The sequence below is a fragment of the Hydra vulgaris genome, chromosome 06 (genome assembly GCF_038396675.1).
Source record: "Hydra vulgaris chromosome 06, alternate assembly HydraT2T_AEP".
In the NCBI taxonomy this organism is placed as follows: domain Eukaryota; kingdom Metazoa; phylum Cnidaria; class Hydrozoa; order Anthoathecata; family Hydridae; genus Hydra; species Hydra vulgaris.
The window spans coordinates 12,867,953-12,884,809 of NC_088925.1; the positions used below are offsets into that span (position 1 = coordinate 12,867,953).

General features: G+C 30.1%; 1 protein-coding gene across 2 annotated transcripts; it reads right to left on the reverse strand.

Moving 5' to 3' along the window:
* Positions 1–5,667: 5,667 nt before the first annotated feature.
* Positions 5,668–16,453, reverse strand: LOC105844339 (uncharacterized). 2 transcript variants are annotated; one of them, XM_065799246.1, is made up of 3 exons: positions 16,241–16,453; positions 13,860–14,051; positions 5,668–8,288 (listed from the first exon to the last, which is right to left on the reverse strand). In XM_065799246.1, exons 2-3 carry the CDS (start codon positions 14,048–14,050, stop codon positions 6,569–6,571), a joined length of 1,911 nt encoding a protein of 636 aa, XP_065655318.1. In that variant the 5' UTR covers position 14,051; positions 16,241–16,453; the 3' UTR covers positions 5,668–6,568. The 2 variants fall into 2 exon arrangements, with proteins under 2 accessions (XP_065655318.1, XP_065655317.1); XM_065799245.1 differs by lacking the exon at positions 16,241–16,453 and adding an exon at positions 14,992–15,390.
* Positions 16,454–16,857: the final 404 nt, after the last annotated feature.

Genomic DNA, 16,857 nt, shown 5'->3' on the forward strand with positions numbered 1-16,857 from the left:
GTGGAGAAACGGAAAAAGAACTTATCAGGTTCAAAAATGAATCATCGCAAATCTTAACAGAAGTTGGATTCCAGCTGCATAAATGGCATAGCAACGTAAACAAATTGGAAAGCGACGTTGAGGCCAAATCAACAAAAATACTTGGGATTCCTTGGAACAAGGAAACAGATCAACTATCAATTGACTTTTCTGCTTGCATCAATAATGGAAATAAGGAAGTAATAACAAAAAGGAAAATGCTATCCGCTATTAACATTGTTTTTGACTTATTAGGATTTAGTGCAAAATATTATACAGTCAGCTTTGTTTATTAAAACTCGGATGGGATCAACAAATTCCGAACGAACTTTCGGAAGAATGGCAAAACTGGATCAAGGCAATAAGCAACTAAAGAACTATTTCAATTTCGCGGAGCGTTGTGGCCGGAAGAATTGTTGAAGTAGAGCTTTACGGATTCTCAGATGCAAGTAAATCGGCAATATGTGCATGCATCTACGCTGCAATAAGCCATCAAAATTCGAAAACAAGCAAAACTTGTAGCAAAAGCACGAATTGCACCAAGGGATTTTAGTATTCCAAGACTGGAACTCGTAGCAGCGCATACCCTGAGCAAGTTGATGAATCACGTTAGGAAGACGTTAATCAAGTGTAAGGTTATTGAACTATATAATTGAGTTAACAGTACTACAGTACTTTATTGGTTAAAAGAAAGGGGCAGTTGATCACAGTTTTTTAGAAACCGAGTTAATAAGATCTTATTGAATGGAGATGTAAAATGGCTCTACGTCCCGACAAAAGAAAACCCAAGTGATCTTGGAGCAAGAGGAGTGAGTCCGGAGAAGCTCTCAAGCTTGTGGTTCAATGGTCCAGTATAAAGAGACATAAAGAAAATTGACCAACCCAACCGGAAATAGTCGAAACGCCGTACGCATCCTGTCAAAGTATTGGTGTAAAAGAGAATGTCGGTATGGTAACAGAAGAAATAAAAGGGCGTCCTATACTCGAAGAACTGTGGAGTAAACATAAGTATTGGAAGATTTTAAGGATATCATCTTCTATAAAAAGGTTCATTTATAATTGTCGTAATAAAGAAAAAATAGTAGGACCAATAAAAACTGAAGAGATGGTTGAAGCAGAATTGGCGAATGTTAAGCTACTTCAAGAAGTTGTTGTACTAAAATCCGATGTGGAACTTAACCAGGATGAAAATCAGTTGTGGAGATGTCACGGAAGAATCTCCGGGTATATCCTATATTTCTACCAAAAGGATTCCAACTAATTCTACAAATTATCGAGCATCATCACAAGAAAAAGCTACATGGAGGCGTAGGAGATACCATGGGTAGCATAAGAGAAAGATTTTGGATTCCAAATTTGAGAGTTGCCGTAATAAAGGTCATTCGTGGATGCAATTTGTGTAAGAGATACAGAGTGAAACCGCTGTTACTACCAACAAGAGCAATGTTACCACACTTTAAAACTGAAGATGATGAAACGTTTACGGTTACCGGTGTCGATTTTGCCGGTCCTCCAAAATATAAAGCGCCAGAAAAGTCGGTAGGAAAATGTTATGTTGCACTGTTTACATGCGCTAGTACAAGAGCCGTTTACCTTAAACTTTGTCATGATCTATCAGCTGGAGAATTTCAGAAGATTTCAAAAGAGTTTGTTGCAAGGAAAGGACTACCTCAGATGATGATCAGTGATAATGCGCAAACGTTTGTAACAATGGGAAAGTGGTTACTTACACTTAATAAGGACGAAAATCTCGCAAACTATCTTGGTACTCAAGCCATAAAGTGGAGATTTAATCTATCAAGAGCGCCTTGGTGGAGAGGTTTATTTGAAAGATTAATCGGAATAATGAAGAAGAGTTTATCAAAAATGGGAAAGGAATGCTAAGCTTTAATGAATTAGAGGAAGTGTTGTTGGATGTGGAGTGCTCTATGAACAACAGACCACTTTGTTACCAAGGTGACCAGTTCGACAATATAGTGTTGACACTGAACGTTTTAATGAGAGGAAAACCTGCAATCTTGCTTGAAGAAGATATTGATTTAATAACAAAAGGAGATTGGACAATAAGGAGAGTTAAGTAAGTGAAAATTTGTAAGGATTACCTGAGAAAAAAATGGATGAACGAATACGTACACGCGATGGAAGAACGACAACAAGCAAGGAAAAAAGAAAAGCAATGTGAAATTACCAGGTGTCGGAAGCATAGTGCTGATAAAAGATGATGTGAAAGACAAGGCACTTCTCAATATAGGACGAATTGAAAGCGAAATTAAAGGGAAGGACGGAGTTACACATGGTTTTAAAATCCGATTAGGAAACGGTTATGTGATTGAGCGACCAATTCAGTTGGTGTGTGACCTGGAAATAGATTGTTAGGCAGGGAACATTGAATTGGAAAAGAACGTGGAAAGCCAGGCTAACGAAGATACCTTGCATACGCAATCTCAACATTCTAAAAAAAGGTTGTTCAAAAAAAAGGTTTATTCTTTATTATATTTATAATATTAATTATTCAAAAAAAAAGGTTTTATTTATATATTCATTTATTTAAATTTATTTTTTATTAATGTTATATTAATTTATTTTAATTTAATGGAGTTTATTTTAATTTTAAATGAATGCCATATTTGTTTTAAATAGATGAAAAACCCGGTAAGGCATACACATATGTATACATATTTATTAGGCTTCAACTGTTCCATACCGTTTAGGTACACATTTTTTACATGGCCTTATCTTATTGGTAAAACAACCATAACGTTCATTTAAAAAATCCATGATGATTAACACCTTTTTATTATATAATAATATTTATTTTCTCTGAATCAGTAACTACGCGTTTAGCTACTTTGGATAAGGCGCTTTCTTCATATTCGGAAAGGCCGTTAATCCAATCTCCGATTGGACAATATTACTTCTTTTTCTTTAATATCTCGTTGCTCGGATAATTGCTGTGACACCATTCCCCTATTTTTTTTTTTTTTTTTTATAGAATACTCAACATCAATCAACAGTGTATTTTCTAAGTAAGGCGTACACACATATACCGGGTTTTGCATCCGTTTAAAATTAAAATGAATTACATTAAATTAAAATAAATTAATATGATATTAATCTGTTTTAAATAAATTTTATGGTTGTTTTAAATGGATGTCATGTTTGTTTTAAATAGATGCAAAAACCGGTAAACATTTGAGTGGTTTATTGACTCTGATTACCGATATATTTTTGCAAAGCTATTATTTTACAAAAACATGAACATATGAAACATGAACATATGAAACATGTTTGGAATTTGCTCCGCGTCGTTACATAGTTAAATTCTCAAACAAAAACGAAAAGTTTGCTACGGGCCTGATTTTTAATATATGATTGGAACCTGGTTGTTTAAATATTGCGATTTGCATTTTTGTTTATTTTTTTATTTTTAACTTTTTAAAACTTAAAGTAAATAGAATAATAGTGATGTGCCATCGGCTAATGCCGATAGTGGCTAATAATAGGTTTAATGTGTTTATTTAAGGGTATTATAATAATATTAAGGGTTTAAATTACATATTTAATATTTTCCTATTCATCAGAAGTGATTCGACCTATTAGCCTATGCTATTAGTAACCAGCAACCGATTAATTGGCTAAACCATTGGCCGATTAATCGGCCGATGGCATCGGTTGATTAATCGGCATTGGCCGATGTATCGGTATTGACTATTAAGCCAAACTAAACAGGTGCATATATATATATGCCAGATGCATACCTAAACAGGTGCATATATATATATGCCAGATGCATACCTAATATTAAGATATTACCTTTATATACATACATTAAACTTTATAATTAGCCTTAATCGGCCTTTGCCGATGGCACATCACTATAAAATAACAAAAATTTACTGAAAAAAAATTAACTTGATGAGTATACGGAACACTTTTCTTAACAATCGACCAACACAGAACACTTTTCTTAACAATCATGTAATTTTAAATTAATAAGTGAATTTTTTTTTAAACTACCTTACTAAATTCGCTATATTAAATTCATTAAACTAAGCGGCTGTTGTGGTAATCAAAAATTATTAATATTTTTTGAATTAATTTTTTTTTTAATTTTAAATTTATTTCCTTGATGTTATTTACATCAGTTATTTAAAAGTGTGAAAATTTAATTTTTAATTAGTTTTAAAAGACTGTCTGGTTTATTGTTCTTGCTTTAGAAACGGCTCTGCGTTTTGCAATTTTATTCTAAGTTTTGTAATTTGGCTTCTTTTATTCAGCGGGGTTGTTGTTATAAATCAATGAAAAACCAAAATGAAAGTTATTTTTGGAAATGACTAACTGAAATAATTGTTGTCTGGTGAGGCATAATTGAAGTTAGTTCATTCCAGACAACAGTTTTATGAGTAGTTATTAATAAATCCACGAAAAATAAATAATTTTTGTTTCTGTTAGATCGGCTGTTAACAGCGACCAAGGCTGAATAAAAGAAGCAAAAAGCATCAGCATAGCCACAGATATGCCGAACCTCTTAACGGTAAACTTTTATCAACCTCCCGACAAAAAAGTTAATTAAAAATAATTAGCTTCGCACGTATGCGAGATCGCACATATGCGAGATCGCACGTATGCGAATATTTGCAAATTTGTTTGGTGCACTTGTGCCAATTTGTGCCACTTATGCCAGTTTTTGCAACGCTTCGCACTAATGCCAGTTCGTACTTATGAAATTCGCGCTTATTCAGCCTCCCGAATGTAACCAGTTTTTACTTTTACTTGTAAAAATAAATTACTCTTTCAAGTAACAGTTACGCATTTAAAAAAGTAAACTTAAGTATACTATAAAACTTTTGCATGAAATTAAATATTAATATTAAATTTAATTTTTATGTAAAAAAAAAAAAAAAAAAAAAAGAATAGCATTTAAATGTAAACAAATTATATATTATAATATGAGTTATATAAAGTAATTTACGCTTGAAAGTAATTCGCATTTTTTCATCAAAATAAGTAAAAGAGCCATCCTTACTCTTGTCTCATTGACAAACAAAGACCAACATCAGTTTATAAAAACTTTACCCTGAAGGCCTATAAACTTCGTATATACTAACAAACTCTACTAAATATAATCACTGCACTTTTGATACCGACAATTCAAAAAATGATTTGCAGCTTTGTAAGTATTTATCCGTGATGGATCCAGGAGGATGAGAGTGAGAAGGTATGATGTATTCCCCCTACCCCCACCCCACCCCAGAATCTGAAAGTCCTAAAATATCTTAGAAATGGAAGACCTTTTTTTTTTTAAGAAACACAAATGTGATAAAAAATACAAAACTTTTCAAAATTCCCCCTCACACACCCCTTCAAACGACACCAACACCAAAAATTCCTGGATCTGTCACTGATGTTTGACCTTTTAATTTAATGCAAGAGTGAAAATACTTATATAAATCTCAGAAAATAACGAGCATTAAATACCAGTACTATTGGTGTTTAATGCTCGAGTTTTCTATTGGCAATAGAAAGTACTTGCCTGAAATGATTATTTATAAAACTGGATTTACCCCTTACTGTTTTTCTCAAGCTTTCTCAAATCTCTTTTTAAATTCTACTGTATTTTTCTATGCAAAACAGGTTAAACAAAAAAAATTTAAAAAAAAACGAATAAAAAATCTTGTAAAATAAAACCGTATTATAAATACAGAAGATCTCGAAATATAAAATAAAACACAAGTGATCTCAAAAAATTTACTAAATAACTCAAACAGATTGCTATGATTAAAAATAAGTTGTTGCATTGTTTTAGGCAAACCTAGGATTTTCACGCACTGCTGTCTACTATTTAGTGAAAACGCTCAACGTCACCATGTTTATTTATTATTTAGTAACTTAAAAAAATTTCTAATTACTTTGCACCAGGAATAACAGTTTTCTAATTAAAAGCAGTGAAAATAAAACGCATCTGTACACTTCAGGTAGGTATTGACACACACCCTGTATTGTGCGCTCAGTATTAGTGAAACCAGGATTCTTGAAACATAATTAATAAATCCACATCACCAGGCAACAATAAGCTATATTTTGTAAGTTGTTTAAATATCTTAACTACCTTAAATTTGAAATTTTTTTTTTCATTTGTCTATTTCCACTATTAGTTTATTGTGTGTTAAAAAAATAAAAAAATAGTTATATATTTGTCAGGAGTATATAGATTTAGTTTAAAAAGGAAAATTCCCTCATGAAAAAATTCTTAAATTTTTATATAAATTAACTAAACAATAGTTTTGTCCCTATTTCAGTTTATGGTCGTAACGTCGTTCAACATGTTTTCTTTGCTTGCAATTAGTTATTTTTGTTATTGTATAATTGTTATTACAATGATTTTTAAAGCTGGTCTAGTATAACAAAATTGCACTTTTCTTAATGCTACGTTAAATCCGTATTTATAGTTTAAGCAATTGTTTTCTAGTTCTCTATAAATTTCTCTTTCTAGTCTAGTTCTCTAGAAATTTCTCTTTCTAATCTAATTCAATCGTCGTTTGAGAACTGGTTAAGAAGTGGGTGAATCTTTTACAATAGACTTCCTTTCAAATTTAGATTTTGTACCATCAAAACACATTTTCATAGCACGATCGGGAGTGGTATCGTCAATAGAAATAAATGATGGAAAATCAGTAGGTTTCCCTCTAGGGCTGTTTAATTTTGCAACAGGCATCAAAACTAGATCTGTAGTTTTTACTTCGTTGAGATCTAAAAATGTTGGTTTTTGGGGTTTTATGTTATCAGATACACATGAATTATTTTCGTCTTTCTCTTGCAATAAAATTGTTTCGGTTTTAAAATCATTTGTGATAGTACAATTTTTTGATTCGCTGAAAAATCTGCGGGCGGTTGGTGACCTACAGACTAACTTTGGTGACACAAAATTGTTTTTTTTGTTAATCAATTGGTTACTTTGTACTTCCTCCTGCAAAGGTGCATTGTTTGATAAACATTCTGTACTTAGTAGCATTGTTTCTTGATTAGAAATATTATCATCAAGTTTTAAATCAATTGAATAGTTTGATTTACATGATTGACAGGTTCCGGTACCAAAACATTCGCATTCTGTTAAAGCATCGTTTTCTCCGTAAACAGATTTGGTGATTTTTAAATTTTTTTCTTTGCAAGAAGTAGTTAAATTAAAAATCAGTGTGTGCAAATTTAAAGGTACCATCAATACGCATACCCGTATTATTGCAGTAAGTTTTAACGAAAACAAGTTAAAAAATGGCAAGGTCACAGTGTATCCAGCCACCCAAATAAAGAAACTAAAAAATATCAATGCAAACAAAGAACTTTCTACTTCATAATAATGTTCCATGAAAAACGGGCAGTCATTTTTTTTCCGACGAAATAAATGAAAAAGATATTTTGCAACAACCAAAAATAAAATAGCGTAGTAAGAGGTTTCGACAAGCATTAAGACTTTATCCATATTCGATGTTGGTGTAATTATGCAACAAAGAAAATCCCAATCATCCATTTTGACCCAGCTCATAATTGAAAAAACTCCTGAAAGCATGACTCCTTCTAAAACGAAGACGACACCTTTAAATACAGCATCTCTTTCACCTGTTTCAGTGCTGGATTGCCGAAGAGAAAAATGGAAAGAAAGCATCACAAGTGAACATATACATGCACCAAGTGAAAAAAACTTTAATGAGGTTAAACCTTGACAAAAATGCGTTTCTGAATTCCATCCTTTATACAAATAAGCGGCCATTATTATCCCGTAGCTTGCCAAAAATATGCTAAATATCATCAGAAAAAAACCAAGAGTATTTATCAGGTTTACTGGTTTATATAAACAAATTCGTAAAAGAAATATCAAATTAATTAATATGGCTAAAATACTAAGTGAAGCTGTTGTAATAACTAATGGAAAACCCCATTTAAGTTGCATTACGGATTTATCAGAACTGTTTGTTTTATTTTTGTAAAAGTTTTCTATTTTAGCAGTTGAAGAAGGTATGCAAATTTTGCATAAACACAAGAGCAAAAAGTCAGCAGATTCAATGCAGCCTGTACTGCAGTTGTTGACCATTGTTTTGTTAAATAACTTATAAACACATTCTTCTGCGTTGTTTATCTTTTTTAATGAAGTCAAATGAGGAAACCATGTTTTTAAAATTAAAAAATCAGCTTTAGAGTTTCCACATTCTGTCACAAATGGAGCCAATGCTGATATATTAGTATTCAGATTAAACTCACAAGGGGGTTGATTTGAACTAAAATAAATTTTAAAACATATATTATAAATGAATAATCAAAGTTTTATCTTTTATCTATAAAAGTAATGGTTATAATTATAGTTGTTAAAACGTCAGTATTGGTCACTGTGTAAACGGGTTGATTTTTTAAGATTGTGTGGCCCTAATGATGCACTGTACAGCACTTTACACACAAAAATAATGTACAAATAGAAAAGTGTGCATATAAATCATTGAAAAAATAAGATGTTGTACAAATCACTATTATACAAATGAGATGTTGTAGACACAAATTATTGTTTTAACTAAAACCTAGTACCAGAGATATTGGTTTTGTGTAGATATTTGCATTACGATAAATCAGGAGCCATTATTAGTAGAATAAATACTTAAAACTTGAAAATTGAAAGTCTTACTTAAAAAAGTCTCTTTTACTCTAAAAAGTGTTTTGTAAGAAAAGTTTAACTTAACAATGTTTAACAATAATAAATGTTTAACATTTTTTTTTAAACGAAAGTCAGATACATGATTACTGCATACCTTATCTTTTTCAATTTTTTTCTAAGCTGAAATCCCTTAATTCTTATCATCGATATCAAAATATTTTAAATAACAAAAAATTTCAAAAAGAAATGTTGTTGTTTGAAAATTGAGGAAAACGATATTTTTTACATAGCATTTAAATTTTCTAACGTATTTCTAACATATATAAAATATATTTATTTTTGTTTAAAAATGCATTTTTAAAACGCATTTTAATAAATTTATAAATAAATATTTTATATAAATTTATTTTTATTGTTATTTTATTCCTATGTTATATTATTTTTATCTTTAATAGTATTAAGGGAAAATTGTTGTCTGTAAAAAATAACAATAAACATATACTTATTGGGTGAATATAGAGATATAATAATATATTGACCAAATGATGCTAATTTTATAATAATACATAATAACATATTAAACCAAATGATGCTAATTATATACAATATGTTGCTAAACCCTTTAAATTAGCTTGTAGCTTAATTGAGCCTATGAGAGTAAAAGTGGACCAAGTCAAATTTTTTTCAAATGACCCTTATGTATGTAAAACTGCTAAAAATTTGCTATATTTTTAGAGCAAAAATGAACCTAGTCCATAACACATTTATTTCTTATTCAACAGAGGACAGCACATTTTTACTCTAACAACAAATCACCAGGTATAGAGAGTAATAGTGGACCAAGTCCATTGATAGTGCTTTAATGTAAGAAATCAAGATTCAAGACCACATAAACTACACATTTTCTTAGAATTATTATTATTATATTAGAACAAGAATAACCTTTGTACAGGTAAGATGCTTTAAATGAATATCTGATTATGGTTTTATATTAATATAGTGAAGTATACAGCACTTTCACACTTTATAAAGTGACAAAACTGAAATAGTTTGGTGAGCGATAATATAAGATTTATTCAATTGCTCTTATCAGGAATATAAATATTGATTTGTTAGACAGTAGATATAATGGTCTGTCACTACCAAAGTTACAGCCTCTTTAGAAAGGTCTATTTTGTGGCTTTAATAACATCTAGCTAGGGGAGCACTTGCATGCATGTTGTGTACATGTACATTATTCTTTCTAATAATATTCTGAATGTATGTAATATTTAAAAAATATTTATTGTAGAATAGTGTAAACATGCATTCACGAGCCGCCCACATGGTGTCACTGGCATTGATAAAGTGCAAGAAAGTTCAGAGATCTCTAGCTACAGATACAACAATTGCAGATCCTAACTTAGCAGCAGATATACAGACAGAACGTTCTACATTAGCAGCTGAATCTCCGATTGTAGCCGATAATTCACCGATTGTAGCAGTTGAATCTCCGATTGTAACAACTGAATCTCCGATTGTAACAACTGAATCTCCGATTGTAACAACTGAATCTCCGATTGTAACCGATCAACGCCCTCGAAAACGAAAACGTTGTGTAACGAACTGGAAGAAAAATGTGATTTAGCGCTTACGAAATACAGGTAGCGAATATGTAAAGCATGGCGGAACGTTACAAAAAGCTAAGAAATTAAACGAACATTATTTAATAAATCACAGTTTAAAAAATAATGTGCTGAAAATTTGACTTTGGAGCAGACTAAAACTCTGTTTGAAAATTTCTGGAAATTGGGAGATTTTGATGCACAAAATCTGTTTCTTGCTGGCTGCGTGAAACAATCAACAGTAGAACGTAGACGACCAAGAGTAAGAAAAAACAAAATTACGAAAAATGAAAAAAAACATGCAAAGGATTTTGCACGAGTATACTCTGTGTTTGCAGATAATAAGCCCGTTACTGTTTGCAAACCATACTTCTTAGCGATATTTGACATTAGCAGCGGTCGACTAAATCGTGCGTTAGTCAACCAACGGGAGAATGGTGGTGTGTCAGGCAAAGATGGACGAGGAAAATATGATCGCAAGACACAACGCATTCATGAGGAACACATCACTCGCATTAAAGATCATATTCGCATGTTTCCCACATACGAAAGTCACTATACTAGAAGTCACAGTGCATCTCGCCGCTTTCTACCTGCTCATTTGACGGTATCCACTATGTACGACATGTATAGAGAAAAATGCATACAGGATTCAGTCGAACCCCAAAAAGAGTGGAAATTTCGGGACATTTTTAATCATGAATTTAACTTGACGTTCCATCAGCCACTAAAAGATACGTGCAAGAAATGTGACATTTTTAAAACAGACATTGAAATAGAAAAAACTGACCACTAAAATCTCAACTAAAAGCAGCGCATGAGATTCATTTGCGCAAAGCAGAGAAGGCGCGTTAATCCTTAAAACTAGAAAAGGAAAATGAAGACAATAAACATGCATCTTTTTGTTTTGACCTGCAAAAGGTCATGTCATTGCCTTGCCTTACAACCAATGAAGTTTATTATTGCCGGCAATTATCAGTGTATAATCTAGGCATTCATGACCTTAAAAATGACAATGCAGTGATAAATGTATGGCATGAGGGAACAGCCTCACGAGGTGCAGGTGAGATCGGTTCATGCTTATTGGCATATTTTCAAAATCTGGCAAATAGTGATATTACGTCTATTACAGCTTTCAGCGACTCGTGCGGCGGCCAAAATCGAAATATAAAAATTACACTGTTATGGATGCATTTGACGCAGACGACAAGTATTGAACTGGTGAATCATAAGTTTATGGTCTCTGGGCATTTTTATTTGCCTAACGATGTAGATTTTGGTATAATTGAGAGAGCAAAACCAAAATCCACAGAGATCTTTGTGCCAGAACACAGTGGTACAAATTGATCGAGAACTGCTCTATGAAGAAGCGCTTCAGTGTTGCAAGATTAAGCACTGATAATTTCAAGAGTGTGGAGCCCTTATTGAAATTAATTACAAATCGTAAAGTGGATGAGAGTGATCAGAAGATCAACTGGCTGGATATGCAATGGCTGCAACTTAGAAAGAACGAGCCATACAAACTGTTCTTTAAATACTCTTTAGATGATGACGCATCATTCAGTTTCATTTCGCTAGCGAAACGCGGACGTCAAACGAATATTAGTGAAGTGAGTTTGGCTCCACTGTACTGTGGAGCAACAAAACTGAGCAAAGAAAAATACTCAGATCTAATGAAACTGTTAAAGTATATTCCTCCCATCTATCATGACTTCTATCAAAAGTTGGAACACAGCGGTCACATCAAGGATGTACTAGAAGATGAACTGCTCGATGACAGCGGCGATGATGATCAGTAAATTCGTGTGGTTTTTATTGTACTGTTTGTAATAATGAGGACTATTTTTGCCGATAATTAGTAAATAGTAATTGTGTTTTTTTAGAACATAGTATGAATTTGTACTACTTGTCTTAATTTGAATTGCTATTGTAAACGAATAATATGAAATTTGTTCATGATTTTACACTAAAATGATTTAGCGACTTGTTGATTATGTTTAGAGAAAAAATGGACCAAGTCCATAACTATTATTATATTATTAATAATTATTCAAAAATTTATTTGTGCATTTCACATATCTTGTTGTCTAAGAAAAAAGATTTAAAATGATACTAGACATCAATAATATTACATATGGCTGATTTATAATATATGCAAACACTAAGAACGCTTATTTCTAACAATATAGAAATATGGACTTGGTCCACTTTTACTCTTATGGGCTCAATTAGGAAGTCCTATGCCTGTTTGATTGTCGGTGGTTTTAATCTCTCAAAAATAAAGTGGTCTAATGATAGTAGAAAATCTTTCACCTCAATCAGTTTTACTGAGTATGATTTTTGTAATATTTACCAGAACAGTCTCTTCACTCAAGAATATATCTTACTTTCTAGACATCCTATAGTTTCTGAAATAATATGTTGGACTTGTTATTTACAAACAACAGTAATTTGATTTTAAACTTGTCTTCAAATATTATACTAGGTAATAACACAAAGGTCACTCTAGTACCACTTGGTGAGTCAAACGGTTAATAACCGTTTCCCAAAATTAAATCTCAATTGTTAAGTTACAACAAAGACAAATATCCTAGTCAATTAATGCAATAAAGTTACTAATCAATATCAAACTTTATTGCATTAATTGACTAGGATATTTTATTTCTACATAAAACCACAAATCTTTAATTTACTAATTTCTAACTATCGTACTGTTTGCAAATGTTTACCTTTAAGATTGGATTAAATCAAGATTGATTGAATAAATGGCAAGTTCCTAAAATAAACTAATTACTTTTTAGAGGCAGAAAGCAACGCTTTTCAATTAATAATACCAGCTATGTTTGGGTTGATGTTATCAGTAGTGTAACTTAAGGTCCTGTTCTAAGCCCAAAACTCTTCATTTTTTACACAAATAATCTTACTTAACTTACAGAAACTTCTAAGATGTTTGCCAATGATACTAAACTTTTATCTAAAACCTTTTCGCAGTTTAATCTCTGATATACAGGACTGTCTAAGCTTGGTATAAGAGTGGTCAAACATTTGGTCAGTTAAGTTAAACATTTCAATGCTGTGTTATTCATTAAGATCAAACCGACCCTTGTTGCTTATAATAGGGTGTTTTCCCATTCATATCATGTACCCATAATATGTACGAGAAAAAACCCTACGTATATTTAAATGTACGGGAAAAAATCCTATGTGTATTAAACAAAATATGTATATTTAAATTAATAATAATAACTTATACGAATCAATTTTTTTTTTTGCTTTTTAAAAAAGTTTAATATGTTTTAAAGTCCTCCAAAATATGTTGCTGTTATCCAAATTATAAAAAACGTAAACATTACCTCCACAATAGTTACTTAACTTTAAACAACGTTGTCTCATTTAAACATATTGTCTCATTTTGTTGAAAACATACAAGCACACGTGCAAGCAGTTTGAAAGTACTTTGTAAGTAAGTTGGGTAAATTAGTTAAATAGAATAAAGAGTTTATTTTAAATTTACTTGCAGAAAATTACAAAAAAATTCGGCACCGACTAATTTATAAAAATTCTAAATAAATCAAGTACCAATACAAACAAACACTTACAGGTGTTCTAAATTTACCGGAATATTGATAGGCTTGGTTTCGTTTGAACTATTTGCATGCGTAGCACCATGTGCGTAACAAACAGAAAAATTTCCTTCGATACAGTTGCAATGAATCTGACAAAATCCATCAGCAAAGTGTAAAATTGTTACAATGATTAAAATAACTATTGACTCTTGTATATATATCATACTAAAAAAAAAAAAATTGTTTAAACAACCTGTTTTACAGTTTTTCTTTTTCCATTGGGGAAGTATGTAAAATAATACTGATTACATAATACATTGGTTATATAATTACATTGGACGGTTTACACGATGCTGCTTTCTTGTTAGTTACTCGAAAACCATTTAATGAAAATATTTAATGAAAACATTTAGAACGTTCACCTTCCGACTTTAACTCAATTACTTTAATTTTGAAGAGAGAGGTTAAATAAATTTTAAAAATTACTTATCATTTGAAATTTTACTTAAAACGCAGATTTTGCTTGTACAATCAGAGATCATCAGAAAAAAGGTATAACGTAACAATTTTATTGGTTTTTGTAAATTGAAATATTTTTTGTACTTTTTTCATTTTTGGCGAAAACCTTAACACCACGCCTATAAAATCAGGTTATTAATTGATTTCTTCTCTGCAAAACAATAGAAAATTCTTTTCCACGCTTTGTAAAAATTAACAAAAGATAACGTTCTTTTGTAATTTATATTCATAAAACCTCATTTTAGTTGTTTTGAACGACCAAGTTGGTTAGTGTGTCTATGTAAAAAATATTGACACTTAAAAACCAAAAACGTTAAAAACCGTGTTAAACGTAAAAAATGTTTTTTAAAACAAAAATGATATTTGCTTTTTTTTTCCTTTTTTTATTTTGTTTATGCATTTCTGTCCTATTTTATTTCATAATTAGATCAATGATAAAAATTTTAAATTTTACTGTAATTTTTATATTTTATTTTGCACAACAAGTTATTTTTATAGTAATCTAGTATTTTTATAGTAAAATTTATCAAATGTATTTATTACATAAATAATAAAAGTGATAGAAAAAATTTGTTGTTTAATTTTTTTTAATAACATAATCAGATAAAAAAAGATAAAATAAGAGAAATGTATAAAATAAGCTTACCTTGATTTAAACAGGTTGTTGATTTTTAAAAAATTTTCTTGTAAAAAAACAAGAAAAACATTTTCAAAACATTTTTTTGTAATGAAGTTTATCCTGTGACATCTGGTTATTAATAAAAAAAAAAAAAACTCACTGTGTCTCTCAAATAAATTCTATATTTAAGATAAAGTTAAATCAATGATTCACAAAAATTTTTAAAGGATTGTCATCCCCTATCATGATCCCCTATCATTTTTTGACCTAGTTCAAAAACAATACAAGAAGAAATGTTTTCAAAATAAAAAAATCCAGAAAAGAAAAAAGCGAAAAGAACGGTTTTTATTTTCTCTATAAATTGTATGTTAAACACATTGGAGTTGCCAGCTGCTCTACATTTTCGTTCCTTCGTTTTTACATCTCAAATAAAAAGAAAACGACAACGTGGTATTTATAAAAAAAAGTCTTTTAAAACTGTAATAATAAAAATATATTAATAACATAATCAATTATTACATCAAAATGTTTAAAAAAAAGATAACTATTTTACAATGATAATATAACAATATGAATAGACAAATTAGTACCTTAAAATTTTAACGTAAAGTTATAAACGTATTGTTATTACAAAGCTTAAACTATAATAAAATAATTTTATATACAAAAAAGGGCTGATCAGATTTATTTAGGAGTTTGCAACATATCCAGCGCCTCCCTAAAGTTACAACAAATTTTTTTATTATTAAAATCAATTTAACTAGACACACACACAAAAAAAAAAAAAAAAAAAAAACGGCAACAAAACATGTGCGTAGTTTTCGTAGGTTTTCATTTCTAATCTGGTAGACTAAATTAAAAAAAAAAATGCGTGGATTGTTACACAAATAATTAGTGGATTTCAACGCAATAAAAATATCTTTTATTAGGTATGGGAACCAATTTTTTTATTCATATTAAGCAGGCAGTATGAACAAAAAAATTGTATTGGATGCCAATAATTCAAAAAATTTATGAGCATTTTAGTTTTTATCCTTTATAATGAACGATTATAGCGGTTGTAGCAACATTGTAGCAACATTGCAGCTATTATTGTAGCAACAATATGCAAAGCAAAAATGGTGTATAAACCATGGTTAAAAGCGGCGGGCTAAGAAGCTTAAGTAATTTCGGAAAAAAACAATTTTGCTCTTTTTTATATTCTTATGAACAGATAATACCATTTAAAAAAAGAAAGAAAAGTTGAAAAATAATTAAATTTTTTTTTTTTACTTACTTTTACGTAACTTTATTACAGCTTTTTTTATATTTCCAATAAAGCTCTCTAACGTTTTAAAATCATTGAAACATGTAATTGTAATTAGAGAACTATAACGGTTGCTAATGGCTACGTTTGTGCTCGTATAATGGCAAAGTTTTGTTCTGGGTATAATGGTTACGCTTGAACCATACAAAATGAGTATTACTTTATAAAATAAAATTTTTTGTTAAAGTAGATTTAATTTTTTATATATTTAAACAAATTAAAATCGTATGAAACACGTGCTTAAATGAGATTCACCTGCAACTTTAATGTTTTTTTTTTCTTTAATTTATTTATTTTGGAAAAGAATATAACAACCAAATTAAAAGAGTGAAAGATGATCATATAGATCAAATATTCTAAAATCTAATATATATATATATATATATATATATATATATATATATATATATATATATATATATATATATATATATATATATATATATATATATATATATATATGTAAATTATGTTAGTGTATTTTACAAATTGAGAGCTCAATGTTCTTAAAGAACAGAGCAATAATAAATTAGTAAAAAACACTTATCTAACTTTTTTCTTTAACTTGAAGTTTCACTATTGCTGGA

Excerpts from the sequence above, each read along its gene's own strand:
- LOC105844339 (XM_065799246.1), bottom strand. The coding sequence starts at position 14,050 with ATGATATATATACAAGAGTCAATAGTTATTTTAATCATTGTAACAATT. Across the intron at positions 8,289-13,859 it reads CCGGTAAATTTAGAACACCT|TTCAAATCAACCCCCTTGTG; the intron begins GTAAGTGTTTGT and ends AATTTATTTTAG.